Below are 27784 nucleotides of genomic sequence, written 5' to 3'. Positions count from 1 at the left end.
CACTTTGAGGTGCTTTCGAACTGCTAGGTTGGCAGGAGCAGGGACTGAGCAACGGGAGCTCACCCCGTCGCCGGGATTCAAACTGCTGACCTTCTGATCGGCAAGTCCTAGGCTCTGCGGTTTAACCCACAGCGCCACCCGTGTTCCTATGATTAAGTGGCTCTAGGTGGCAGAATTGGGTGGCTTCAATCACACAGGAGCATGGCAGGTCATTGCTCAGCAGCAGGGCAGGTGCTGGGAACGATGGTTCTCTCTCCCCACCCCCAGTCTCCATTTAAAACAGTGTTTTTTTTCAAACTTGGGTCCCCAGCTGTTGTTGGGCTACAGTCCCCATCATCCCTGACCACTGGTCCTGCTAGCTAGGGATGATGGGAGTTGGGTTCCCAGCTGTTGTTGGGACTACAGGTTTGAGCAGCGTTGACATAAAGGGATCTCTGGTGAAGATGTCTACCTGCAACACCCAGACCGCTGTTGCCAACCAGCCTAGACAATATTGGGGTGGCTGGACCAACAGGCTGACTTGATAAAATGCAACCCTTTATGTTGAAGAAAGGCAAGCTGTATTGAAGGGTACCCACTTGTTGGCTGTCATTTTTACTGACAGGAGCTGAACTCTGGCCCCAAACTGCGGCAGCACAAAGCGCCCAGGTCACTTACTCGTGCCGTCGTCCGGCTCAAAGCTCCCGGTGTTGTTCCATGTATTGCTGTTACTGTTCCCGTAGCCTTCTTCCGTGCTCGTGGGCTCGGCATAGTCCGCGGGGTTGAAAGTTCTGGAAGACAGGGTGGGTGAGGAAAGGGGAATTTGAGCGTACATCTCAAGGGCACGTCTGTCCTGCTTTGACCCTTTAGTCTCTTCCCTCCCCCTATCCAGGCCATAGATATGTATCATCTGGTCACAGATACAAACTCTCTAGCTCTGCCCACCCCGCCCAAGAATAGAGTTAAGACGAAGGCTGCAAAGCTTACCCCATGCCTTGGGCTGAAAACCTTCCTCCCCGCCTTCCAGATCCACCTGCAACAACAAAAACAGGCAGCTTTAAACCTTACTGGACTCGGGATGCACCTCTAGGTAAACTAAAGCAGGTTTTAAAAAGTCTTCTATCTTCACCCATCTCTTATTTCCCCCACCAATTTCACTCCTTTGAACTAGGGATGGGACTACAACTTCCATCATGCATCGCTGATATTGGTTGGGAATGATGTAAGTCAGCCGCCCAAGAACTTTGGGGGGGGGGGAGCGGAGACAGAGGGCCCCCAGCCTTGCCTTAAAGCAAAACAAAAATGAGCCTACTGATACAACCACCCACCTTGTAGGTACCAAATTGAGACTGAGAGCTGGACTAGTGCCAGAGTTCAAATCCACAATAAAGGTGGGGCAACTTGGGATATTCTAGATGTGGAGAACCTGCGACCCTCCAGTTATTGGCCTCCCAACTCTGACCATCTGCAGCAGGCATGGCTGAGGGCCAGGGTTGAGGGGCACTGTGGCCCCCAGAAGGTTCCCTATGTGGGAATGAAACTTTTAGGCTGAAAAAGCTTCCCCTGCCTGGTTTCAGGTGCAGTCAGATTAGGAATCAAACACCTTGTTTGTTTGATCACCGGAGGCAGCCAGTCAGCTATCACAGCTGCAGGACTCAGTTGGCCAACGATGCCAAGACTTGCTGTAGCATACGCTGTCCCCCCTTTATAGCTATGAAGGAGCCAGAAAGGGTCTACTGGTATGCAGCCCACCGTATGGCAGGAGGGATGGATTCAAAGGCACTTTAAATCAGGATTTATTTATTCTTTGTCTGTCCTGAGTCTTGCGACGTTCATTTGATGAGCCTGAATTCTAGTGCTAAGAGGGGAAAACCTCTCTAGATCAACTTCCTCCACACCATACTTAATTCTATACACCACTCAATCACCTGATTTTATGGTCTTACAAAAAGTGCATCTGATCCATCCTGTTCTCAAAGCGGACAAGCTAAGTAAGGGAAGCCTGAAAGTCTCACTTTCCACACTTGATTCCCAGAAACAGGTTATCAAGAGACACCCTGACTCCGACAGCATGGGGAGAAAACAGCCACCATGCCAAGTAGCCACTGGCAGCAGTATCCTCCATGGTTATTTCCAGTCCTCTTTGTAAAAGCTATCCAGGCTGCTGAGCCGCCGCCTCTCTCACCTCTGCCTCGCCCGCGGCCTCGTCGCCCTCTCTCTGTGCCTCTTCCAGTGGGTCCGGCTGTCTTGCCACTGTCCAGTCCATTCTCCTGGCCCCGAACTGGAAGACACAAAACCGCACTAGTAAGTTTCCAGTGTGTTGAGTGCATTGGGGAGGTGGAGGCACAAGACTCGAGTGCAGTGCTGAATGAATTAAGGATTCTTGAGCGACCTGCAGAGAAGCTGGCAGAAGCTGAATTGGCCAAGGGTTTGCCCTGCCCACCAGGTGCACCCTCTCGGAAGTTCAACCTCTTGCCAGGGGAGAGATGGGCGGTGACAATCCACACATGACCCCCTTCCTGTACTACAGGAGAAGCAACCCACACCTCTCCGTTCCAGTTTTCCCAGCCCTGCCCTGCATATAGGCTTGTGTCTGAATTTTACAGAATCAGCGGCCTCAATTTCCCTTGAGGGTCTTTAGAACGAACAATCTGCTTTTAAAGGAATGGAGATATGTGGTCTTTAGATGAAAATAAAATACAATCCATAGGTTGCAAAACAGATGTTATAAAGGGTGTTGGGTGGTCTTTTTTGTTGTTTTAAAGAAGATACAAACACCCAAGCAAAACACATCTTCACAGTTGGCTTGTGAAACGGCATTTGTATAAAACAGGTCTCAATTTTAAAAAACAAAAAGCCCTAAGGATCCCGATTACCCGAAACACCTGGATGTTTGAAACATTTTGTTGACGCCCAAGCAGAGCTAACTATTAAAAAATAAAGGAAGTGTGGAGCAGGAATTCAAAATGTGACTGTTATTTTTCCAGCTCCGTGCATAGCAATGCCAGGGACAACGGGGAAGACAGGGAAGCCATAACTGTGTCACACTGCGCATCTCTGGCCATGAGGTTTTAACCATCTGCTACCTTTCCTCTCGTCTCGTTGCCCCACCCCACACCGGCAGCTATTCTGCACAAAGTCGCGACTCGTACACTCTCTTCCGCGGCTCGTCCCTCGGCCCCTTCTTGGCAATCCACCTCGTCGCCGGCTGAAGTCCCGCTCCCTCTCTCGGTTCTCTTTGCTTTCTTCGCTGGGTTCCGTCTGCCCGCTGTCTTTCTGTCCTGAAACCCCCTTCTTCTTCCCAACCATCTCCCAGGAGTGCTGCGAAGGGAGAGGCAAGATTTATTCCCACTCTCCACGCACATAACACACGTTCAATTTCACAGATGCATGCAGGAAACATTCTACAGGTTTCAGTGAAGTTGGTGACTGTCATTTTATTTAAAAAAAATATTCCTTTACAAAAAATATTATTTTTCAAACAGGAAAGATGCAGATATACTTGTGCTGACCACTATAAAACAGTGTACCGGGTGTGTTCGTACATTTTAGATTAGTTGCAAAGATGGTATTGTAGAACCATTGTAGAACCGGTTGTTGCTTTTAAAAGTTTATAAAGTTTTACTTGGGGAAATAAAAATTTCATTGAAAAAAGAAATAAAAACCTGCTAGATATCGACTAGAGTTAAAATTCCAGTTCGGTTCTGGACATTTTTTGAGGGGGAGGTGGGGGCAGAAAGCATAATTGCATCAACCAGGTTTCATTTTTTCACATTTCTAAAATGAGAATTCATAGAAGGAATCAACACTGGAGTGAAGACAGCAGAATATTTTGATAACTAGAAGCTGTATGCAGAGCGGGCCGTGAATGTCAGGAGAGGAGAACCGCAAGATCTGGGCCTGGGCCGATGAACAGGTGAGTCATCCTCAGTCTTCTCAGGTTGGGGGTACGAAACCTGTTTCTTCCCAAGGGCCGCATTTCTACCTGGGGAACCTTCCAAGGGCCACATGCCAGCGGTGAGGCAAAAGTGGGTGTGCAATAAATGTACAAACACACCCCTCTCTGTCACCCATACAGATGAGAGGCATTATCAGAGCTCAAGGACACATTCAAGCCACCCACAAATGCTTGGGATGCCAAGCAGGGCTAGGGAGCGGTGTGACCTGGGAAGTGTTCCAAGGGCTAAGCCATGGGTAAGGAAACTAAGGCCCGGGGGCCGGATCCGGCCCAATCGCCTTCTAAATCTGGCCCGCAGACGGTCCGGGAATCAGTGTGTGTTTACATAAGCAGAATGTGTGCTTTCATTTAAAATGCATCTCTGGGTTATTTGTGGGGCATAGGAATTCGTTGACCCCCCCAAAAAAATATTCCAGCCCCCCACAATGTCTGAGGGACAGTGGATCGGCCCCCTGCTGAAAAAGTTTGCTGACCCCTGGGCTAAGATGAGAGGCCTGGAGTGAGGCATGCAGTCCCATGGGCTGCTGTTCTCCCTCCCTGCCTTAGACCCACACTTAACTTTAATTTAAACCGCAGAATCCTACACAGATTTTAGAGTGCCCCATGACCTGACTTTTCAACATCTCCCCTCCGCAGATCTGCCTCACTCTGTCAGCTTTTCTCCTGGGTCTGTCTCTCTCTCTCCTTTCAAATTCCCATCAGCTGCAGTCAACACTGCCAGTCATGAGGGATGATGGGAATTGTAGTCTAGCACAGATAGGAGAACAGGGCATGCCTTGAACTGCCTCATCTTCTGAGACATGGGGTCTATACATGGGCTGCCCTTCTCCCCTCCCCAACGCTACTCCCTTCGCCCAGCAGTGAATAAAAAAGGCCTTTGCAACCCGCAACGCCACTCTGCTAACCCCGCAAAGCTGCAGATTTACCGTGTCCGGGTTGCCTTCCAACAGCACGTTGATGGCTCTGTTGACATCCCCATTGCAGTCGTGCAAGGCGATGACACACTCATCCTGGTTCTTGCCCGTGATGTCGATCAGCTGCCGAGGGAGAAGCAACAAAGGATAAGGCCACCCGTCGACTCAGCTGGGACCTGTCACCAGTCACAGGACTTCAAGCCCCTGAACCCGAGTGCCTCCCTCAAGCTATCCAAAGCAGCTATGAGTGTGTCCATCGTGTTCCTCTCTCCCAAGAGAAATCAAAGTCAGCTGGTAGGGCAAGGATTTAAAAGGCACACTCTCCTTGGAGAGTCTTCCCCTTTCCTCACATCCTCCAGCATCCCAAAAAACTTACTTGTTTCACTTTCTCCTCAAAGTCAGCATCGTTGTGGTCGGATATCATCTGTGCAAGTCGGATTTGCTCTGCAGTGGCCTGTGGAGACAGGGGCCAGAGGTGGAAGTGTTAGAATGAAACAGGGCAGAAAGACAACAAGTTAGCCCTGTAAGTGGGGCGTCTGGCCGGGAGCAGGGAAGCTGCCCGAGTAAAGAATGAGCTGTGCACTGCCATTCGCTCTGCCCTCAGATCTGAATTGGGTACTTCCAAGGCCAGGCAACCACAGACATCAGCGAGGGAGGAGGGCAAAGCCACAAAGCTCCCACCATCAAGTTACGAGGGAAGAGCTGCGCAAAGCCCTGCCCTACTGGCTTAGATATTAATCACCTGCTCAGCTTCCAGAGCTGATAGGGAGGAATTTTCTCATATAGACACAACTATATAACTGCACAGATACAACTATATAACTACATTATTCAGAACTGTAACTTTAAGAATTTGCACCCGAGCTTGCTTCTTCTCTCCCTAACCCACCCTTGCCTTAAGATTGTAAACCCAAGGAGCAGGGACTGGTTTGTGTAAGTTGCTCTGCTTTTTGGCTAAGAAGCGGAGTACAAATACACTGGGACTAACGCTGAGACTAACACACTGGGACCAAGACTGAGAGGTTTTAGTCCTCAGTTAAGGGTGAGGATCCAGAGCTTAGTCTAAAGTAGGGATGAGATGTATTTAAATTCTCTCTCATCATGTCATTCAGTCGTGTTCTAATCTCTGTTAAACAAGAAGAAAGGCTTGTTGTGGTTATCAACATAAGAGCTCAACTCCTCTATGTTTGCCTCTCTTATGAATTTGGTATTAATTTTCTATTTCTTATACATATCAATAGCACAACATGCTTCCATGGAATGCAGATTAATGGAAAAGCAGAGGTTCTGGAACAGAAAGGATAAGATATTGTCCCCTTTTCCAGCCTCTCTCCCCCTCTTTGTGTCACAACTGAAAAAACCCCAAACATTTGAAAACTGTAATTAATAGGCAACTGGTTGGGCTTATCAACGGGGGAGATTTCAAAAGCTTTTCACTGCCCAGGCAACCAGATGTTTTATCCAAATATCCCAACAGGTTCAGCGTCAGTGGCCGGGAAATTAGTCCTTTCACCTGCCACACATATCAAGAAAGTTTGAACACTGATTCTTCCTGTATTTGCCCACAAAGCCAGAACTTTGCCTCAGCTCCTAAGCATGCAAGCTAAGAGCAGCCTGAAAGGGTGCGGAGGAGTTTTCCTTTGTCTCGTGGGAAAGACGTTAGGCCAGCGTGCTCTTAGTCACAACGGAAAAAAGGAAAAGGTGAGGGAGCCAAGAGGACTCCTCCCCTCCCAAAGCCAACTGGTTTCCATGGACACCCAGGCCTGCTCCGCCCTCACCTGTGGCCTCTGTTTGTGCTGTGCCTGGTTCTGCGTCTGCTCCCAGCTTCCCCGGGCTCGGTTAGTGCCCACCGATGTCATCATTTACAGTATATACAAATAACAGTATTTACAAGGTAGAACTCTGTGGAGTGGAGAGAAGAAGAAAAAAAGGTTTTTTTTAAAGGAAACGAGCAAGCAGATGGCCCAGCCACATTTTGCCAACACATCCCCTTTTGTGATTAACACGGAAGAACCAACTCCTGATCCCTTAAGTCAGGCATGTCCAACAGGTAGATCATGATCTACCGGTATAGATCACTGGATGTCTGTGGCAGATCACTGGCTCCCCCCAAAGCTCACCAACTTTGACCCGAACTGCCAGATCATTGCCAGTTTTTAACTCTGTGAGTAGATCACAGCCTCTTGGGAATTGGCCACCCCTGCCTTAAGCCAAGGGGTCAAGTATCTTTCTCCCAGTTCTGCCCCACGTCCCGGTACAAATTGCCTTCTTAAGACTCGCATGTGCCAGGTGCAGAGTCCACTCCTCAAATCCCTCAGACACACACCAGTTCTCAAAGGGGAGAGTTCCAAGCTTGTTCTCAGCTTTGGGTGAAAAAGCCTTTGATAAAACCCATCTCCTCAAGGAAAGTTTCCATGACCAATGGAAAGTTACAGGTTGGTGTTGCAACAAAAAAAGAAAAGAAAAAGGGAACTTTGACAAGTTGGCATCTCAGAGCAGGGCAGCGACATTCTCCAGCTGAGCTGCATCCAGCAGCACTCAGAGCTGGTAACCAGGGAGTTGTCTTCGCAAGATCAGAGGTTGAAGCAGGGTCTTTCCTCATCCTCAGATTCTGGCCCCAAGACCACACCAGTTTTCAACAAGAATGAAGCCAAGCTTTATAAAGTGGCATAAATCTGCGCAGCCCTGCCTAAAAACAGTGGCACAAACACTCTGGAAATTTGCACCCTGGTAGACGCATTTAACCAAGAATGCCTACAAATGCAAGGGATCAGAGACAGCATACATTTCATAAAACCCACACCTAATAAGTTTGAGAGGAGGACCACAGCTCAGAGGCACCAGCTTCAATCCCCAGGTCATGCTGGGAAAAGGCTCCCTTGCCTGAAACCCTGGAGAGCTGCTGCCTGTCAGTGTAGACAGTATGGATCTGGATGAGCTAATGACCTGACTTCCTAAGTTCATTAGTAGGCTGTTATTCACAGTGGCCAATGCTAACCAAATCAGATACAAAGAAATCCAACTAAACGATGGGTTTGCCCCCCATGAGTTAACAAGACACTGTGGCCGGTGGGGGGGACAGTGTTTTTCATCAGTCTCCCCTTCCTCCCGTTTCCAAAAAAAATGCTTGGGAGAGTAAAGAGGCCCTGGTACTCCATGGGCTGAAGCACAGCCAGATTTTGTACTAGGTGATTGCAGGGGAACAGAAACAACAGAACTAAAAATTGGTATTTTTTTCTTGCAGTACAGATGAAGGCAAGGAAACTTTTGCAGTTCAAGGGCCACATTCCCTCACAGAAAACCTTCCAGGGGCCACATGTGCAGGGCCAGAGGAAGGTATGGGCAGAGCAACACATGCAACTGTTAACATTATATCAGGGAAGGGGAGACATTTTGACCCCTAGATGCTACTGAATTACAATTCCCTAACCACAGGTGTACTGACTGGGGCTGATGAGAACCGAAGTCTAACAACCTCAGGAGGGCCAAAAGCGTTATACTGTAGGCGACAGTCCAGCCACACAAGAACCAAAGATTTCTACACACCGTTCTATATTCAGCTAGGCAAGAAGCATTGCCACAGTTAAATGGTACATTCCAATCAGGGAAAAGCCCTTGAACAGGGTGCAGAGCAGTGGCAGGGTCTTAGAAGAGTCCCAAGGGCCACATCCGTGCCCCAGGATTGAGGTTTTCCATCCCTGCAATAGGGGGAACTGTGCTTCCAACAGAGATTGCGGGAGAGTAGGGCCGAGAGAGAAGGAAACCATTTCTCTCACACCAATGTGAGAACAACGTTCTATGGGGCCACCAGAAAGGAAAGCATGCTTGCAAAATAGGCCTTCTCCAACCACTACCTACTGTTCCTTAGGGAATTCTGGCATCTACATGCAGAACGACCACAAAAACACAGCAATTATTCCCAGGCGATGGGAGTTGTGGGCAAGTGGCTCACGTGGCTCTCGGGATCCTTAGTGGCGCACGCTGGGGGCAACTGAGCACAGGAGTGGTAGACAAAGTGACAAAGTGGTCTGGAACAAGGGACAAAAACTCCCCCCGGCGGGTCAGTGCTGCCTGTACACTTATCTCATGTATGGGCTACAGCCACAGGCAACTGAGGACCAAGCATAATGACCTGCTTGCCCCACCTGAATAGTTTGTTTGCTGCTGGACACAAAACAAACTGCAGAGCACATACATGCTTTGCACACACAGAAGGTCTTTGGTTCAGTCCCCAGCAAACAAGGTTTAAAGCATGGGGAGGCAAACTAAGGCCCGGGGGCCGGATCCGGCCCAATTGCCTTCTAAATCTGGCCCACAGACGGTCCGAGTGTGTTTTTACATGAGTAGAATGTGTGCTTTTATTCAAAATGCATCTCTGGTTATTTGTGGGGCATAGGAATTCTTTCATTCCCCCCCCAAAAAAAATATAGTCCGGCCCCCCACAAGGTCGGAAAGACAGTGGACCGGCCCCCTGCTGAAAAAGTTTGCTGACCCCTGGGTTTAAAGGACCCAGGTAGCAGGCAGACCAAACTCAGATATAAAAGCTAATCGCCAAATGGCACCTTAAACCTAGGTTGCGGCCAGCACAACAGCATGTCTAGATTTGTTGTTATTATTATTCATTTCATTTCTATACCGTTCTAGATCTTAAAGAAAAAAACATCAAAACAACATTTGACAACACATTAAAACATCAAATAAAACAATCCAGATTAAAACAAATTCAAGCTTCAAAGAAAATATTTCAGTTCCTTTTGTAAGTGACATTTTGCTTTCCCCGTATTTATTTACCTACTTAATTTATAAAGCTGCCCCGTAGCAGAAGAACTCTAGGAAGCCAGTGCGGTGTAGTGGTTAGAGTGCTGGACTAGTACTTTGGAGATCAGGGTTCAATCCCCACTCAGCCAAGAAGCTCACTGGGTGACCTTGAGTCAGTTGCGACCTCTTAACCTACTTCACAGGGCCATTGTAGGGATTAACTGAGATGAACCATGGACTCCTTGGAGAAAAGGGTGGCATAGAAGTGCAACAAATACAGAGGTGCCTCGCAAGACGAAAAGAATCCGTTCCACGAGTCTCTTCGTCTAGCGGTTTTTTCATCTTGCAAAGCAAGCCCATTGACGGCTTAGCGCTATTAGTGGTTTAGCGGCTTTTAGCAGCTTAACGGATAAGCGGCTTAGAAAAGGGGGGGAAAGGAAAAAAACCCGCAGGAACTCGCAATACATTTTCGTCTTGCAAAGCAACCCCATAGGAAATTCGTTTTGCGAAGCGCCTCCAAAACGGAAAGCCCTTTTGTCTAGCGGGTTTTCCGTCTTGCAAGGCATTCGTCTTGCGGGGCACCATTGTAAGCTCTTCTGCTTACCTGCTTAAGAAAAGCTGGAGGGGCCAGCCAGATGGAGATGTCCGTTGCTAGCCCAGCACCCAGAGACCTCCATGTGGTTGCAATTGGACCGGCACCAGTCGCAAAACGCACCTGGCGCCTGGCTAATTTCTAGCACTGAACTTGTCTGTTAGAGGAAGTCAGGCAGCAGGAAGGAAAAGCCTTGGAGGCCTGCTGCCCTTAAGTGTGGTAGACGGACGAAAGACTCCGCTTCTACTCCATGTGGGTTTTATACACGGAAAAGGGAGGGTTTTGCACCACCCTGCCCTTGCCTCGAACAGTAAAATAAAGTAAAGACCCCTCTCTGACCAAGACCCTAGAGAGTTGCTACCAGTCAAGAACAGACTATTCTGAGCTAAATGAACCAATGGTCTGACTCGAGATAAGGCAACTTCCCTTGCTGGGAGGAAAAGCCATAGCTCAGTGAAGTGAGGTCAGGCTGCAGCTCAACAACTGCTTTTCAGCAGTAAGCTAAGCAGCTCTGCATACAGAACACAGACTTTTAACCCTCTGTTCTGCAGGATGGCTTCAGGACAGAGTGGCCCCCCCTCCAAATCCTCACAGCTTCAACAAAGTCGAAAACCTTGCTGAAGACAAAACTCTTTAAGCCCAGCAGCCTGTAGTCATGATTTGTGTTAAAACAAGCTGGCTTTTGTAGTTCAGAGTCTGTTTTACTTGAATTTTCTTTTTTAAAAAACAAAGATGGGAGAACATTAAGAACAATTAGCATGAACCTGTTCCGCATGCAATATGCCATAAGAGTTTTATTTTTAGATCTTTCCAAAAAGGTTGGGAACGACGTCACTGCCCAAGACCTTGGGGAGCTGCTGCCAGTCAGAGCAGCCCTGATGGATCTCAGCAAATGTCTAGCATCCATTCCAGCAGCCTACTCCACATAACCAGACAGATATGTCCCAAGACGGCCACAAAAACAGGACAGAAAAGTGAGCGCAACAGGGATCCAGAGACAGACAGATTCCAAATTAGCCATCATGGCTAATAGGCCTCTCCCTCTTCCATCAATCTGTCTCATCCCCTTCTAAAGTTGTCCAAACCAGCAGCCTTCATCAAATTCTACTGTGCTGAATCCTACAAATTAATGCAGCTTCAATTAGTTAATGTATAATGCAGCTTCAAAATACTCAGATGACATTGAGGTAGCTCTGTTCCCCTACACTCCTTTTCGGTCCCTACAAATTACAAGGCCTTCCAAGGGAAGCACTGTGGGGCTATTTATGCTCAGGTCCTGACCATAAATACCTCCCTGAGTTGGCATAAAAAGGAGCCTTAGTGCACTTCCTGTATTACAACGCCAGCGGCTTCCATCTCGTGGGTGGAATAAACTTCCTGTTTATATGTGTGTAGGCCTTTGAGTCAATGACAGAAATCTATAGTTGTCCATTGCTTTCATACAAGAAGTTTCATTCCCACACAACTCTGGGGGCTTGGAGGGGTCTATTCAGGTGCCCTCAGTACCCACACCTGGGAATTTGGAGAGAATCCAACTAGATTTCTCAGTCCCTACAGATCACTGAACCATCAAGAATAAGAGTTAAACAGCGTAATCAAACCAGACTGGACACCGTGGAAACTCACTGATAAGCTGGAGAAGATTTTGCAGAGAGAAAAGAAACTCAGAAAGAACACAGAAAGGTCCAGATAAGTTGTGTGCAGGGGAAAGCCTGAAAATACTGATATAGATAGCTAAAGAAAATAAAGAGAGATGAAGGATGTGATGTGATGAGTTTCTTTAAAGGAGAACAGCCACTATTATCTGAGATCACATTTTGGCCAGGATGAAAAGCTGTTGGTTTCAGTTCACTCAGGAAAATTAAGCATTAGAAACAATATTTATACAATACTCAAAGCCTTCAACCATCTTTAATATAATTAGTAAGATTGGTCAGTGCTAGGGATTCCCGTTAATACTATTCAGTACGAATTGATAAGGCAGTGTTGCTCTCCCAATGGAAACTTATTCCTAAATATCTGACACCCCATAATATCAAAAGATAATCAAGAGCACTGCTGATGTTCAGGTCATAGCTTGAATGCTTAATCATTACACTAAGAAAAAGTTGCTCAGATGCCTCAAAGCCCTGCTTCACATCCCTTTCGTGCAGAAGACCCCAGGTTTAATCCCAGGTAGGGTCAGGAGACCCCTGTTGGAAACTACAGAGAGCCACTGCTACCCAGTGTGGAGACAATACAGAGCTAACTAGACTAATGGACTGAGTAGTTCCAAACAAGGTCTCCCAGAGCAATATGCAGTCTTTTTTTTATAAGTTTGAAGGAAAGGCTGCCATGGGTCTGACAGACCCTTTAGTGATGAATACTCCCATGTCAAAGAAGAGATCTGGTCCCACAAAGCATCTTCTGGGACTCCAAGGTTCTAAGAACAAAGCAACAAGAAAGATGGTTATTCTTTGCTGGAAAGACTAGATACTGGGAAAGGAAAGTGATCCTGACAGGGTGTTTATGCTTCTGGCAACCTGAGCAGGCAAACTTCACCGCTATAGACGGAAAAACACAGGTACACACAACTTTCCCTTTAGCAAAACTTTTTTTGTACCTAAGGGTGCAGTTTTCTGTGACTTAGCCCCACTGAAGTCAGTGAGTGTGGTTTGGAGTCATAGGACTGGACTGCACAGCAGATCACAATGCAAACACACTTTATTAAAAAGCTATACACCTTCACCCTGAAACTTGTTTTGTGTCCATAGAAGGACATGCATATTTAGTTGTAAATATGATTTATTCATTAGTAGTAGTAATAACACCTAAAAAGGAACTTATCTGCTGGACTCTATTTTCTCAAGATGAAAAAGTTTAGAGTATTATTTTGGTTAGTTACAAGAACCGCCTTAGGAGAGACATAATGGCAAAAGTGTTGACTTTCGTTGTGTGATGCCTGAGCCCTTAAACTCCTAAAGCATGGATGGGGAACCTTTGGCCCTGCAGAGGTTGCTAGACTGCAGTTCCCATCACCCCTCAACCATTGGGCATGCTGAGGCTGATGGGAGCTGAAGTCCAACAACTTGTTCTAAAGAGCAAGGGAGGGAAAAGGAATATTCACACAAGTCCCAAGCCTCAGAAAGGAGAAACAAATAAATAAGCCACAAAGCAGCCACTCACTGGTTCTGTTCCTTGTCTGTGAGACAAAAATTAACAGCAGCCTAGGTTATAGAGGGATTGCTCCAAGGATTAAACTGTTCCATCTACTGTCTTTTAAAAGCACAGAAGCTGCAAACTTAAACCTGGGAGCAAGCCTCATTGACCTCAAAGTAGGTATGGTTAGGATTGCAATGTACGTTATTAAGAATCACTTTCTGAAAAGCAAGAACTTAGGTTCAAGAAGCCAGGCAGAAGAGAAGATGCTGAATAGCAAGAACAACAGAACCAAGAGTGTTTGTGCTGTACTGATGCAAGTTCTCCGGCACAAAAAGAGGGCCGTTTGAAGGATGGGAGGCAGAAGCAAGGACTAGCCATGGAGCTTCAGGCAGTCAGCTTTCTCAAAGGCACCAAATCTCAACTGAAATTGCCATGTGGAAAGTGGAGGCCCTAGAAATGGTACTGGTGACTTGGAGCAGATGGCCTGGCCGGAGGGGACACTGAAGAGAGAAGAGTGACAGAGATCAACACAAACTCCCAAGGTCTGAGGAAAAATGAGCTAGCTGTCCGGCAATACAAGCAGAAACACCATTACGCAAACCCCACTGAGTGACAGAATCCTCAGGAGAATGGTGGTAGTCAGCTTTTAAAGGCAGGAGAAGAAGCAGCTCTGCAGTATTTGAAAGTCTCTTTTCGTAAACACCACACCCTTTGGATTGAAAGCTTCCGGCACCGAGGGAATCCTGGTTCTTTCAGTGCCCCATCTGTCTGCCTGGCACCAGAGGTCTTCACAAAGTGTCCTAGACAAAGTTGCAAGAGTAATCTGACAAGGAAGTTCAGCAGCAGGACAACACAGGCTTCGGACACCTGGATTCGAAACACTGTTCGGTCACAATGTTCACCAGGGCCAGTTATGCTGTTTCATCCTCAAGCAAAAACAGTGAGGGTTAGATAGAGGAAGGTAACCCTCCCACATAAAGGGGAGGGCAACATCCTGGATTCTTTAAAGGAAGGGCAGTATCCAAAAATATTTTTAAAATCCAAGGGCGCAGCTAGGAGTTTAAGGAACAGTCCAGAAAATTATTTAGCATAATAAAGGGGGGAGTTTTATAGCGAGTTAACAGTTTATTCAGAAGTTAAGTACCACTTGCATGAGGTAACTTTATAGGAAGGGATGCACTAGCAGCTCAAACTTACAAAGTAATAAGGTGCGAAGAGTCTTGCAAGATCCGGAAAAAGGCCCATCTGCATCTTGTTCTCAAAGTGGCAACTAAACACTTCTGAGAAGCCTACAAGATGGGCATCAGCACAGAAGCATTGATCCTTAGGAAACTGGTATTCAGAGGCCTTTGATAAGGGAGGACATAACAGAGCTAGGGTGATTTGTAGCCACAAATGAGACTCATCTTCTTAAGTTCCAGCAGCACTGGTCCTCAGGAAACCAACATTCAGAGGCCTTTGATATGGGACGAAATATATAACCATGATGACTTGTAGCCACTGATAAGAATCATCCGCCGTAGTCCCGCTTTGTACAATGGAGTTTACCTCTTTACTTCAGCGCCCAAAGGACTGCAGCTAGAAGGAGCCCAGCCTAGCTTCGGAGTTACTCTGAAACAGAACGCTGCTGCTGCAAACTTGGCACAAGCTGTTGTTTCTCTCCCCCCCCCCCCACAAAAAAAAGAAAGAAGAAAGAGGAGACTTGAGGAACTTTCTCTCCTCCCCTGACTTTTTTATTTTGAAATCGTTTCCACGTGCAGGTTTTTAAGGGCTACTTGGGGGGAATGTTTACAGATCTGCGGGCGGTGGGGACAGAAAAGAGAAGTCGTCTAACTCTCACAGCCACCAGCCAGATTTACCAGCTTTTTACACCTTGGCGGGGGGGGGGGAGAAAGAAACAGAAACAAGCGGTCCTGGGGGGGGGGGGGGAAGGAACAATGGATCCGGCTTCCTAGAGAGGAAAAGAAAAGTCTCTCCCACCTCGATCGCAGGAAGCTCCCCCCAGGCCTGGTTGTCCGGGAAGAAGGATCAGCTTGCAGTCAAGGGTGGGGTTGTGTTTTGCGGGAAAGGATTTAGAGTGGTGGTTTGGGGGGGGGGGAGAGAGAGAGAGTTGGAAAGAAAGACTCTTCTCTCTCTTTTCCCCGGAGCTCTCTGGAAGCGGAAACAGCCCAGAGGGCCTCAAGGTGGGGCGAGGAGGAGGAATGCTTTAAAATTAGTGATGAGAGTAAGAACCAGAGTAAAGAAGTGGGGGAGGAAGTAGTTTACCTACCCAGAGGTTGTGGGGAAAGGATCGACCTCGAAGAAGTTTGAGCGGGGGGAGAATCGGTCCCGCCTGGTTCAGCCCGACTCAGCCCCTCCCTGGCCCAGCCTGGCGCGCTACGCAAGTCCCCGGCTTCGCTCTGGCCGACTAGGCCGCGGTGGCGCTCGGGACCGGAACTCTCCCCTCCTCACGCCCCCTTCCCCCGCCCTCGCCCCCTCCCTCCCTCGGAAGGCCCAGCAGCTCCACCGCCTCCGGGAACAATTCCTGCCGGCCGGACTTTCCCCCCTTCTACTCACCCTCCACGGAAAGCTCCTTTTTTGAAGCCCAGGGGAAAGGGGGAAAAAAAATCCCCTCACAAAATATAGCTATACATATATAAGTATGTATTAAAGAAGGAATTTATTATTATGATATGGTGGGGGGGGAAGGGGCGGGGCCGGCGCTTAAAGGGCCCGCGCGCAATTCCCGGCGCGGCCGCCAACTTTACCTGAGTCTCCACCGCCTCCTCCGCCGCCGCCGCCGCCACACACACTGACAACTAACCCAACGCGGCCGCGGGGCCGCCCCTCTGCCCCCACCACGTGACGCTCGCGCGCGGGGATTGGAGGGAGGGCCGCGGCGCGGCTTCGGCCCGCGTCACGTGACGGGCGGCGGCGGCGCTGGCGGCCGGGCCACGCCCCCTTTGCTGTTGTCCGTCAAGAGTCCGCCCGCCCGCTCTTCGGCTTTATCCCGGCGCGCTTTCGCACTCTTACCCCGCCCCTCGCAGCCTGGCCCCGCCTTCTTAAAGGAACCACGTGACGCCTCCCTGCCAGAACTCACATGGCCAAGGATGAAAAAGGGGAGGTGGGTTTGTAGGATAGGGAGCCGTTATCGCCAGCGGCCACTTCCGGTTCCCATTGGACACGGCGGGTTTCGTAGAACTATGGTTTACTTAAGAGTAGACCCTTGTTGAAATTCTTGAGCCGAAGTTGTTTATTTATTGAATTTATTATTATACTAATGTCTATTGACTCCAATGGGTCTGCTTTGAGAAGGACTAAGCACTGGGTGCAACTCAGCGTCATACAACCCAATCAGATGGGCAAATAATAAAACTGTTGTTGCTGTAGACCTTTTTTTGAAGAAGCGGCAGAGAGAGGACTTCAACTAGGAAATTTGTGTAGCGTAGCAGCATAGTTTAGTTAACTATCTTTGTTTTTTAAAGTTTTCCTGCTTTTGTGTTTTCTTGCTAGATTATTAACTGCACAACTAAGAAAGTTTTCTGATTAAGTGAACTGTACATATTTCTATAAAATATAAAACAATAAAAGTGATTAAACATTAAGGCATGGGTTAGTGGGAAAGTAGCAGTACAGTGGGTTGTTGTTGTTTAAAGGTAAAGGGACCCCTGACCATTAGGTCCAGTCGTGGCCGACTCTGGGGTTGCGGCGCTCATCTCGCTTTATTGGCCGAGGGAGCCGGCGTACAGCTTCCAGGTCATGTGGCCAGCATGACTAAGCCGCTTCTGGTGAACTAGAGCAGCGCACGGAAATGCCGTTTACCTTCCCGCCGGAGCGGTACCTATTTATCTACTTGCACTTTGACATGCTTTCGAACTGCTAGGTCGGCAGGAGTTGTTGTTGTTTAGTCGAGTCCAACTCTTCGTGACCCCCTGGACCAGAGCACGCCAGGCACTCCTGTCTTCCACTGCCTCCCACAGTTTGGTCAAACTCATATTAGTAGCTTTGAGAACACTGTCCCACCATCTCGTCCTCTGTCGTCCCCTTCTCCTGGTGCCCTCAATCTTCCCCAACATCAGGGTCTTTTCCAGGGAGTCTTCTCTTCCCATGAGGTGGCCAAAGTCTTGGAGCCTCAGCTTCAGGATCTGTCCTTCCAGTGAGCACTCAGGGCTGATTTCCTTCAGAATGGATAGGTTTGATCTTCTTGCAGTCCATGGGACTCTCAAGAGTCTCCTCCAGCACCAGAATTCCCTGACCACTGGCCCTGCTGAATGTGAGACTGACAACAACCGGAGGGCCACCAATTGCCCCCTCGTAAATTAGAGAATGGGCCCTATCTCGCGCACAGATCTCCCTTTCTGTTACAGAAATCCTGTGTACCTACTGACCCTATCCCTTTCTCTCTGAGTTGGTCCTGCACGTGGCGACGTCCCATTGGGAACCGGAAATGCCGCTCACATTCCACTCAGTGGGTAACCCCAGCCCTTCACTCGCCCCCTGTAACCTCCCCCACTAGCCGGGCCACGTGACCCTCACATTCCCAGCCCCCTCCCCCAAACCCACTTCCCTCTGTCGAGTATTTGCTATTATTCCGCCTCCCCCCCCCTCGCAACACACACTCTATGTCTCCTCCCTTATATGTTATCCCCTCCTTCCGGTCACCTGACCCGACGCTCCTCTTCTCCCGCCCTCCGGAAACCACAAAGTCTGAAGTCGAGCGGGGAGGTGTTAGGGACCGCGTCACGTGACGGGGGCGCAGGCCGGCTTCGGCGCCCGCCATGTTGTGTGGCCCTTTCGGGCGGCCGGGCCAGGCCAGGCGCCAGGGCCGGGGATGGCGGCGTCCTCGATCTCCTCCTCCTCCTCCTCCTCCTCCTCCTCCCCCCCTCCCCAGTCCAGCAACTGGCTCTCCGGGGTGAACGTGGTGCTGATCATGGCCTACGGGAGCCTGGTGAGGACAAACGCCGGGCGGGAAAGGCGAACGCGGCTGAGAAGAGCGGCGAAGGAAGGGCGGCCCCTCTCGGGGTGCTGGAGGGAGGGAGGGAGGCGAGGGGCGGGGGGGGGTCCCGTGAAGGGCGCGCGCGGAGGGAGGGGGAACCGCCGCGTCGCCATGGCAACGCGCGCCTCCCCTCCTTTCCCCGGGTCTCTCTTTTCCCCATGCACGCCTTTGGCCCCGTCGCTGTTTCGGTTATCTCTTCATGCCCTTCCGTTCTCCCGTTTCGCCCTCACGACAACCCTGCGGGTTAGGAGCTCCCAGATTTGCCCCTGCGAGGTAGGAGCTCCCAGATTTGTACCCACGACAACCCTGCGAGGTAAAGGTAAAGGGTCCCTGACCATTAGGTCCAGTCGTGGCTGACTCTGGGGTTGTGGCGCTCATCTCGCTTTACTGGCCGAGGGAGCCGGCGTCATGTGGCCAGCATGACTACACCGCTTCTGGCGAACCAGAGCAGCACACGGAAACGCTGTTTACCTTCCTGCCAGAGTGGTACCTATTTATCTACTTGCACTTTGACGTGCTTTCGAACTCCTAGGTTGGCAGGATCAGGGACCAAGCAATGGGAGCTCAGCCCGTTGCGGGGATTCGAACCGCCGACCTTCTGATCGGCAAGTCCTAGGCTCTGTGGTTTAACCCACAGTGCCACCCGTGTCCCATATGTAAAATATTAGAGGACTGCTTATTTGCATTTTAGGTGGTAGAGCATGAGACTCTTAATTTCAGGGTCACGGGTTCAAGCCCCACGTTGAGAAAAAGATTCCTGCATTTCAGGGTTTGGACTAGACGCTTGTGGTCCCTTCCAACTCCATAGTTCATCCAGGCCATTAACATCATTTGCTTTTGAAACAAAATGAGGACTCAACCATCCCAGAGTAAATTAAATACAGTGCTCAGCGCAGAACTGTTCCCTAAGAAACAGTGTCGGAGTTTCTTTTCCTCTTCCCTCCCAGTCCTTTTTCCCTTTCGTGTCATGGCTTTTAGTTTGTATGCCCCAGGCATGCAAAAAAGTGTTTTCCTTGAGAGAGTAACAATCCTGTGAGGTAGGAGCTCCCAGATTTGCACCCACGACAACCCTGCGAGGTAAAGGGTAAAGGGTCCCTGACCATTAGGTCCAGTCGTGGCCGACTCTGGGGTTGCGGCGCTCATCTCGCTTTATTGGCCGAGGGAGCCGGCGTACAGCTTCCGGGTCATGTGGCCAGCATGACTAAGCCGCTTCTGGCGAACCAGAGCAGCGCACGGAAACGCCGTTTACCTTCCTGCCGGAGTGGTACCTATTTATCTACTTGCACTTGGACGTGCTTTCGAACTGCTAGATTGGCAGGAGCAGGGACCGAGCAACAGGAGCTCACCCCGTTGCGGGGATTCAAACCGCCAACCTTCTGATCGGCAAGTCCTAGGCTCTGTGGTTTAACCCACAGTGCCACCCGCGTCCCAGATTTGTCCTCAGAACAACCCTTTGAGGTAGGAGCTCCCAGATTTGCCCCCACAACAATCCTGCGAGGTAGCAGCAGCCGGAACAGCCTGTGAAGAAGCTGCACAATTTGAGAAAGCTTCACAAATTCTACGGTGGCATCAGTTTCCCCCTCACACACACCAACACAAAAGCTTGTGCTCACTTGCTAGAGAGCATGAGACTCTTAATCTCAGGGTCGCAGGTTTGTGCCCCACGTTGGGCAAAAGATTCCTGCATCGCAATGGGTTGGACTGGATGACCCTCAGGGTTCTTTCCAACTTTAGGATTCTGCACTGGAGCGACCTTTGTTCGCCCTCTCCAATGCTGCATGGACACCTTGATGTCTTTCATCTGTGGGGCAGGTTGGATGCGTTGCAGGTCCCTCTTAGGTTGACGCCACCTGCGGAAAAAGACGGAAGCGGACCTCTTTCGGGTAGCAGAATTCCAGCTTTTTGGAGCTGCAATGACAGAACTCCAGGTTCACATTCCGCACAAAGGGATCCTTCTGCAGATTCAAAACTCTCTTGTTTTCCTTGAATGGGTCTTGACTGCCTAGAACCAGCCCTACAGGGAAACCAGCCGTTTCAGTGCTCAGTACTGTGGTGCCTTCTCACATCTCAGGCATGATACCCAGGTTGACAGCAGCCCACAGTTGTACTGGGCTCTTGTGCCACAGCATTGCTTTGCTGGCTCGTGTACAGTGTATTCTCACTATGGATACTTTATAAGCGTGGAGGAAGTAAATCCCTGTGGGCAGATTGTGGGAAGGGGTCAGGATTGCTTCAGGTCTGTGATATTGTTTCAGCATTTTTTCTGTCCTTTATTCCAGGTCTTTGTGCTACTCTTCATATTTGTCAAGAGGCAGATTATGCGCTTCGCCATGAAGTCCCGCCGTGGCCCCCATGTGCCAGTTGGGCAGCACGCACCAAAGGTTTGTTGGCAGGCAACCCTGTTTTAGGGTTAGAAGGGCTGGGGAACTTCGGGGTCTAGGATCTGTATGCTGCCCTCCAGGCCTCTCTCCTTGTCCCTTGGGATTCTCTTCCTACACAAGTCTCAGACCAGATACAGTGGTGCCCCGCAAGACGAATGCCTCGCAAGACGAAAAACTCGCTAGACGAAAGAGTTTTCCGTTTTTTGAGTCATTCCACAAGAAGAATTTCCCTATGGGCTTGTTTTGCAAGACGAAACTTCTTGTGAGTTTTTTCCCTTTTTTTAAAAGCCGCTAATAGCCACTAAGCCGCTAATAGCCGTGCTTCGCAAGACGAAAAAACCGCTAGACGAAGAGACTCGCGGAACGGATTAATTTCGTCTTGCGAGGCACCACTGTAAAACAAAGTGCTTCTTTCTGCAGCACATAGTTAAACAATTGCACTCGCTCCACAGGAGGCAGGGAGGGCCACCAACCTGGATGGTTTTCAAAGAGACAAATTCATGGAGGATTGCTGGAAACCACAGGAGCAGCATTAGAAACTGAGATATGAAAGCTAGGAGCTCAATGACACCTTAAACCTAGGTTATCGGCACAACAATGGAATATCTAGGCATGCTTTTTTGATAACAAGAATGCAAAGCTGAAAATGAATGAACTGCAGCTAGAATATGATGTTCATTTTTCTTGAAAGGGAATGTGGCCCTCTGACTGAAAAAGCTTCCTGACCCTGGTTGATTTATAATCCCTGGTTGGGAGCATAAGGTCCTGGAAATGAGCTGTATAAATAAAATAAGTACTGTATTAGGGCTGGGTGATATCTAGTTTTCAACATTGTGATATATCACCAACTAAACCGTACAATATATTGATATATTACAGTGTCTGAAATTGGCTGGCTTTACAGCTTTTACCGCATCGTGATTTTTGCCAGTGCCTGCTCTTGCGATTCACTGGCCCCCTGCAGGAGACAGCAGAGAGCTGAGCCAGGGGCTGCAGGAATCAAGAGAAGCATTGCCTGGCTTCACGGTTTTCCCCACATTGTGATTTTTTGCCTAGCAAACACACACAATGATTCGCAATATATTGCCAGGTCAGAAATTATGGAACTGATATAGCGATAGGGACTTCAGACCAGTTTGGGGCAATATGCTGATATATCACCCAGCCCTAATAAGTGTTTAGGAATGTTTCGTTTAGAAAATGAAATGACTACTGGCAGGGGAAAACTGTGAATGCTTGACAATATTTATAATTGTTTATTATCTCTTTCCACTATATCGTTTTGCTCAAATCAACAAGCATTGTTCTCTCCACCCCACCCCCATTTTATTATCACAGCATGACATAAGCTGACTAGCCCCTCCCTCTTTTCCCTCAATAGGAAGGTAGGAAAGTATCTTGTCCCAAGTCAGATCATTGGTCCATTTACCTTAGTATTGCCTGTCCTGACTGGCAGCAACTCTCCAGGACTTCAGGCATGGAGTCATTCTCTCCCAGCCCTGCCTGGGGGTGCCAGAAATTGAACCTGGGACCTTCTGCTTGAAAAACAGGTGCTCTACCCACTGAGCTACGGCCCTTTCTGACAGTGCTGTTTTGCCTGCCTATGGGTTAACGACCAGAGAACGAGCTTTGCTATTAGTCTGTTGGATCTTCCGTATTCCTACCTGGAAGTGGCTATCTTCAAACTTCACCCAAAGCAATCACCGATGTCTGGTTGGCACTTAAGAGTTTTCCCAGGAAGAGAGATTGGCAGTGCTGTTGCAGTATTCATGATGCTCCATTTAAAAAGATTTTGATTGGTGCTCTCCCACTGGGCCAAGGACTTTTCTTGGCTCTGCTTTTGATGAAGACCACAGCCTTCCAGATCAGGGCCGCCCCTACCATCAGGCAGTGTGAGGTAGCCTCGGATGGCTGGTCTTTGTACGATATTGAAAAGGGAGCAAATTGTTAGGTTTATGGATATCTGTGGGATGTTTTGGTGTACAAACTGTGTGCCGTGCCCCTCACCTCTGACCCTTCCCCTTTTCCTGCTCAGGGCCTGAAGGAGGAGATTGACATCCGACTATCCCGGGTTCAGGACATCAAGTATGAGCCCCGGCTGCTGTCCCACGACGACACTCGCCTCCTTCAATTGGAGTCGCCTCGAAGCCCATGTACTGTTTCCTGATTCACGCCAAGGGGGTGGGAGAAGAGGGCATGAATGTTCACAGAGATGCCAAACTGACTCAGGCCTCTGGGCTGTCTTTTTTTTTTTTGCAGTTTGCTATAACTACATGTACAGGATGAAGGCCTTGGATGCCATCAGGGATTCAGGTAAGCAAACAAATGTTAAGCTGGCTGGCCTGGTGTCTACAGTTCCTGCTCGTATTCACACTCTCTCTCTTCCCCCCTACACACCATAGAGATCCCCTTCTCCTCTGAAGGCAGGCACCCCAGATCCCTGATCGGGAAGAACTTCCGGGCCTACCTGGTGGACCTTCGGAACTCCAGCACCCCCTTCAAAGGCGTCCGCAAGACGTTGATTGACATACTCCTGGATGGGTACGAGAGCGCCCGTTACGGCACAGGGGTGAGTAGTCTCTGCCCAGAGTGCTGTGGAACGGGACTCTGGGACTTCAAAAGCATCTTGAGAACTCTTGACTGCGCTCCCATCATCTCTGACCATTGGCCATGCTGACTGCTGAGGTTGATGGGAATCCAAGAACGTTGTTAAACCACAACTCCTTTAATCCCTGAGGGCGTAGGGCTGGGGGAAATTGATGCACTAGCACTGAAAGCATTGGCTTCTCCTTTTCCTCCTGTGGCAGACAGCCTTAAAAAGGGCCCTGCCTCCTTTCCCCTATAGATCAGGGGTAGTGACCATTGGGGGGGACACAAATACAACCTTTATCTGGCCCTCTGGATTCTTCTCCTCTTTCCCATCCATATCCCCCAGCTGCCTGATTTGTGCCCTTGTTTGATATTTTTGCCCGGCGTCCTAGAACTTCCTTCTCTGGGTGGTGAACCAAGAGTGCTATGTGTAGGAAATATGCGCTGTGGGTTAAACCACAGAGCCTAGGACTTGCCGATCAGAAGGTCGGCGGTTCGAATCCCCGCAACGGGGTGAGCTCCCGTTGCTCGGTCCCTGCTCCTGCCAACTTAGCAGTTCGAAAGCACATCAGAGTGCAAGTAGATAAATAGGTGCCGCTCCAGCGGGAAGGTAAACGGCGTTTCAGTGCGTTGCTCTGGTTCGCCAGAAGCGGCTTAGTCATGCTGGCCACATGACCCGGAAGCTGTACATCGGCTCCCACGGCCAATAAAGCGAGATGAGCGCCGCAACCCCAGAGTCGGCCACGACTGGACCTAATGGTCAGGGGTCCCTTTACCTTTACCTAACATTTTACATCTGTTGCCCCATCCACTTTTGCCGTTGGCCCCGCCCACCACTGGCATGTGTTACCCAGAAAGGAATGCAGCTATTGCGGGGGGGGGGGGGGGAATCCCCAGCTACCTGCTTTTGTTGCAGGCGTTCACTTCCTTGGCGTGATCAGAGGTGGCCTGCGCCTGGCATTTCTGTTTGTATGCGTATTTAATCTGTGTCGACTGTGGTAGCAGCCAGGATAGCCTTTTGCTCTGACAACAGTGTTGATAGACACAACACCCAGCTGACAGAATCCACATGTTCCTTGTAGATCATCTTGGCCTTCAGTTTGGGACATGTGTTGGTGTAAATGTGTTTGTATGGTGCACAGTGAAAGATGCCCTGACTCCCCATTGCCATGATGTGTGTGCTGCTAATAAGGCCACCTTTTGCCTCTATCTTTTGTCCCTTCCTTCTCCAATGCCCAGATAAACGGGGTTGGAACACTCCGCAATCACCCATTCTCTTGGAACCAGAAAGCTACATTTCTCTGTGAAGTGGGCTGAGGGGTGTGCCTGATACTGTTGTACAGTGGGACCTTGCAAGACCAAATTAATTCGTTCTGCGAGTTTTTTCGTCTTGTGATTTTTTTCGTCTTGCGAAGCACGGATTTTGGAAAAGCTTCAGAAATCACCAAAGTCTTCAAAAACCTCAAAAAAGGCTACCACACCGCGTGCTATGAGTTGCTCCTCGAAGTCAAGTCGCAACTGCACCCCCTGAATGCACGGTTTCAAGAAAAAGGAAACAAACTTGCAAGACAAAGGAAACAAACTTGCAAGACGTTTTCGTCTTGCAAAGCAAGCCCATAGGGAAATCCGTCTTGCGAAGCAACTCAAAAAACGAAAAACTCTTTCGTCTTGCGAGTTTTTCGTCTTACGAGGCATTTGTCTTGCGAGGTACCACTGTACTCTGAATTCTTTATGTCTTCTTTTTACCTCTATGCTTCGTAGGTGGGGGGGGGGGAGTGAGATGTTCCGGAGCAGGCATGACCCACAATGCTAAACCACCTGATATTCTTGACCCACTTTTGTGTGTATGTTTGTTTCCCAGACTTTCGGAAAGACGGAATTCCTCAAGTACCAGGAAGCTCTGTATGAGCTGGCGGCAATGTAAGTCCTGGGGCTGGGGTTGTTCTTTTGATAATCACCTCCTTCCATCTGGGAGAACTGTGCAGTGTCCTGGGAGACCTCTAAATCCCTTGCACAAACCGGCAACACTTTGCAAGAGCCATAGCTCAGCGGTAGAGCATCTGCCTTGCAAAGGGAAGGTCGTGGGTTCAATTCCCGGCATCTCCTCTTCCCGAAACGAACGAACCCAAGTTAGTTGCATCTATGGGCTTCACTGGATACAGTGCTCATGCAGCCGCTCTCTAATCTTTTTTTATTAAAATTTTCAAAAATGATACAATGTAAAACAGAAAAAAAGAAACAACAAAAATACAGAAATACAAAAATAAGAACAACTAAAAAACACATAGAATTTCCATTTACTTATTTTCTTTTAACTTATTTTCCAGACCTCCTCATACCTCCCTTTCTTATATTCCAATTTAAATTGTTAGTTCAGCAAATCCTCTCCATTAGTTTTTACTTATTTCTAAACCTTATTTTTCATATCTCTTAAGCATTACAGCTGGAAACCACTTAATTTCTGTCTAACATAATTTTAACATTCATTAATTTTACAATGTTTCCGCAAATAATCTTTAAACTTCTTCCAGTCTTCTTCCGCCGACTCTTTTCCCTGGTCTCGGATTCTGCCGGTCATTTCTGCCAGTCCCATATAGTCGATCATCTTCATCTGCCATTCCTCCAGAGTGGGTAGATCTTGTGTCTGAAGCCGCTCTCTAATCCGGCAACTGCTCATTTCCCTCTCCCCCTCTCTTCCGGTGCAGCATCAAGGCCCGAGGAGGCAGCAGCCAGCGGCAGCACCAGTCGGCAGCCAAGGACCTGACCCTCTCGCCTGACCTTTCCGGCCCAACCACCATCCAGGTCACCTACCTGCCCTCCAGCCAGAAGAGCAAGAGAGCCAAGCATTTCCTGGAGCTCAAGAGCTTTAAGGACAACTACAACACGCTGGAGAGTACCCTGTGATCCTCACCCTCAATGCACAACGGGGCCAGGGCTTTCTCCCTTCTCAGTGGCACTGGCCTGCTGTCAGTTGGCCCGCCAGGACCAAGAAGACTCTTCTCACCCGGCCTTTCTTATTTTGCCTGCGCACTTGGGCTGCCATTAGCTGCTGCCAGGTGGTGTTTCAGTGGACAGTCCTGTGTGAAGCATGTTGCTGCTTTGGGGTGGGGAGCGTCCTCTGAGTTTTCCCTTCCCTCTCCCACCCTGCGTGGTCTTGCAAATATATCATTCAGTTACCTCTTTTATTTATTTAAAAAGACTCAGCCTCCGAGGCACGCCTCTCTCTCCCTACTGTCCGCCGAAGATGCCGAGAACGAGCAGAGGGGCTTGTTTTTGTCATTTTATTAACTCTGGCTCCTCGTCCTCCATCCCCTTCCACTGTGGGGACATTGTTTCTCTCCTTCCTCCCCCCCCCCCCCCGCTTTTCCAATATCATTTCCCTCCCTCAATTCTTCCCCCATTGCTTCGCCTTGCAATCTTCCCCATCTCTACCTTCCAGCCAGCAAGGAAGAAGCGAAGGTCCGCAGCCACGAGCACAAGAGGCGCCTGGGTTGTAAAACAGCCACGTTGGGACGGCTGTTTTTCTGCAGTGCCATTTTGGAGTGTCACGACGAAACGGCTGCTTGCCGCCATGGCTCAGGCCAGGGCCCCTGTTTTCCTTTCTGTCTACTTGCCGTTGATGCGCTGGAACGTCAGTGTCCCCAACACAACCAAGGGGGTGTCCCATTCCCCCCCTACCAACCTGGGTCTCAGCCCAACAAGCCTTGCTTGCCCCCTTCAGCCTTGAGAGAGAGCCGGACTGTCCTTGTCTATTTCTGAAAACGTCTCTTTAATAAAGCAGACACTTGCACAGCCATGGGCTCCTGGTTATCTCTTCTGCAAAAGAGCAGGGCTGACTTGGATGAGGCTCCCAGGCCCATCTCTTCTCTGTCTCCAGGAACTTTTGAGTCACCTGGAAGGGCCTCCTGGGATATCCATTGTGTCCCCTGCACCCCATTGCCATTGAAAAAGATTCCCCGCCTCTGCTTTTAAAAGACACAAGTGTTGACTGGTTCCTACTTCAAGGTGAGAGAAAACCAGCAGGAAGAGCACAGGAAAGCTAAGGACTAGAGAGGGACTTCCCCATGGCTGCATGAGATTTGAATGCGGGAGAGAGAGAGACTTTGTTGCCCTCACACAAGCACATATGCTTTCTTCCTTGTTCTCTGGGACTTCAAACTCCCGATCTTGGAGCTGCGTCATCCTAAGCCCATATGGTTTGTGTTGCTCTGGGCTATATCATGGAGGGTAAGGCACCTGTGGCCGTCTACATGCTGTGTTAGACTACAACTCGCATCATCCCCAACCATGCTGGCGGGAGATGTAGTCCAACAATATGGTGGGCCACAGGCTCCCCTTCCCTGCTTTAATATGCATTTAATATGTGACCCCTGATGTAATGGGGTTTGGGGTTGCTTGTGCGTAAGACACAAACTGCTCCAAGCTGAGTAGTTTGGTAAAACTTTCCCCTGGCTGGACAGTCAGTACTCCGTGTCTGTCTCAATCACTGGCAGAATC

General features: G+C 49.2%; 2 protein-coding genes across 15 annotated transcripts in view; one reads left to right on the top strand and one right to left on the bottom strand.

The window, feature by feature from the left end:
• The window catches only part of UBAP2L (ubiquitin associated protein 2 like), a 48084-nt gene extending 31878 nt beyond the window's left edge, over positions 1–16206 (bottom strand). For all 13 annotated transcript variants that reach the window (XM_081840875.1, XM_081840882.1, XM_081840880.1 and 10 more), the window contains exons 1-8: positions 16090–16206; positions 6630–6753; positions 5228–5305; positions 4864–4974; positions 3132–3300; positions 2165–2260; positions 967–1012; positions 658–770 (exon numbers count right to left, since the gene is read on the bottom strand). In XM_081840875.1, the coding sequence (XP_081697001.1) occupies positions 658–770; positions 967–1012; positions 2165–2260; positions 3132–3300; positions 4864–4974; positions 5228–5305; positions 6630–6713 (697 nt within the window). In that variant the 5' untranslated portion in view covers positions 6714–6753; positions 16090–16206. The remainder of the gene's footprint in view (positions 1–657; positions 771–966; positions 1013–2164; positions 2261–3131; positions 3301–4863; positions 4975–5227; positions 5306–6629; positions 6754–16089) is intronic.
• Positions 16207–18098: 1892 nt separating this feature from the next.
• Positions 18099–27081, top strand: LOC309329987 (protein C1orf43). Of its 2 annotated transcripts, none has more exons than XM_081841357.1 (7): positions 18099–18269; positions 20597–20698; positions 22734–22851; positions 22958–23011; positions 23101–23267; positions 25149–25207; positions 25993–27081. In XM_081841357.1, exons 1-7 carry the CDS (start codon positions 18153–18155, stop codon positions 26189–26191), a joined length of 816 nt encoding a protein of 271 aa, XP_081697483.1. In that variant the 5' UTR covers positions 18099–18152; the 3' UTR covers positions 26192–27081. The 2 variants fall into 2 exon arrangements, with proteins under 2 accessions (XP_081697483.1, XP_081697482.1); XM_081841356.1 differs by lacking the exon at positions 18099–18269 and adding an exon at positions 18445–18590.
• Positions 27082–27784: the final 703 nt, after the last annotated feature.

Source organism: Podarcis erhardii (genome assembly GCF_964252035.2).
Source record: "Podarcis erhardii genome assembly, chromosome: 15".
NCBI classification, from domain to species: Eukaryota; Metazoa; Chordata; class Lepidosauria; order Squamata; family Lacertidae; genus Podarcis; species Podarcis erhardii.
The sequence above is the reverse complement of the archived record's forward strand: the minus strand, read 5'-3'. Positions and strand labels throughout refer to the sequence as shown.

Bases quoted from the DNA above. Each gene is read 5' to 3' on its own strand.
- LOC309329987 (XM_081841357.1), top strand. From the start codon at position 18,153: ATGGCGGCGTCCTCGATCTCCTCCTCCTCCTCCTCCTCCTCCTCCTCC. The intron at 22,852-22,957 runs GTACTGTTTCCT...TTTTTTTTGCAG, and splicing joins GGAGTCGCCTCGAAGCCCAT to TTTGCTATAACTACATGTAC. The intron at 23,268-25,148 runs GTGAGTAGTCTC...TTTGTTTCCCAG, and splicing joins GCGCCCGTTACGGCACAGGG to ACTTTCGGAAAGACGGAATT.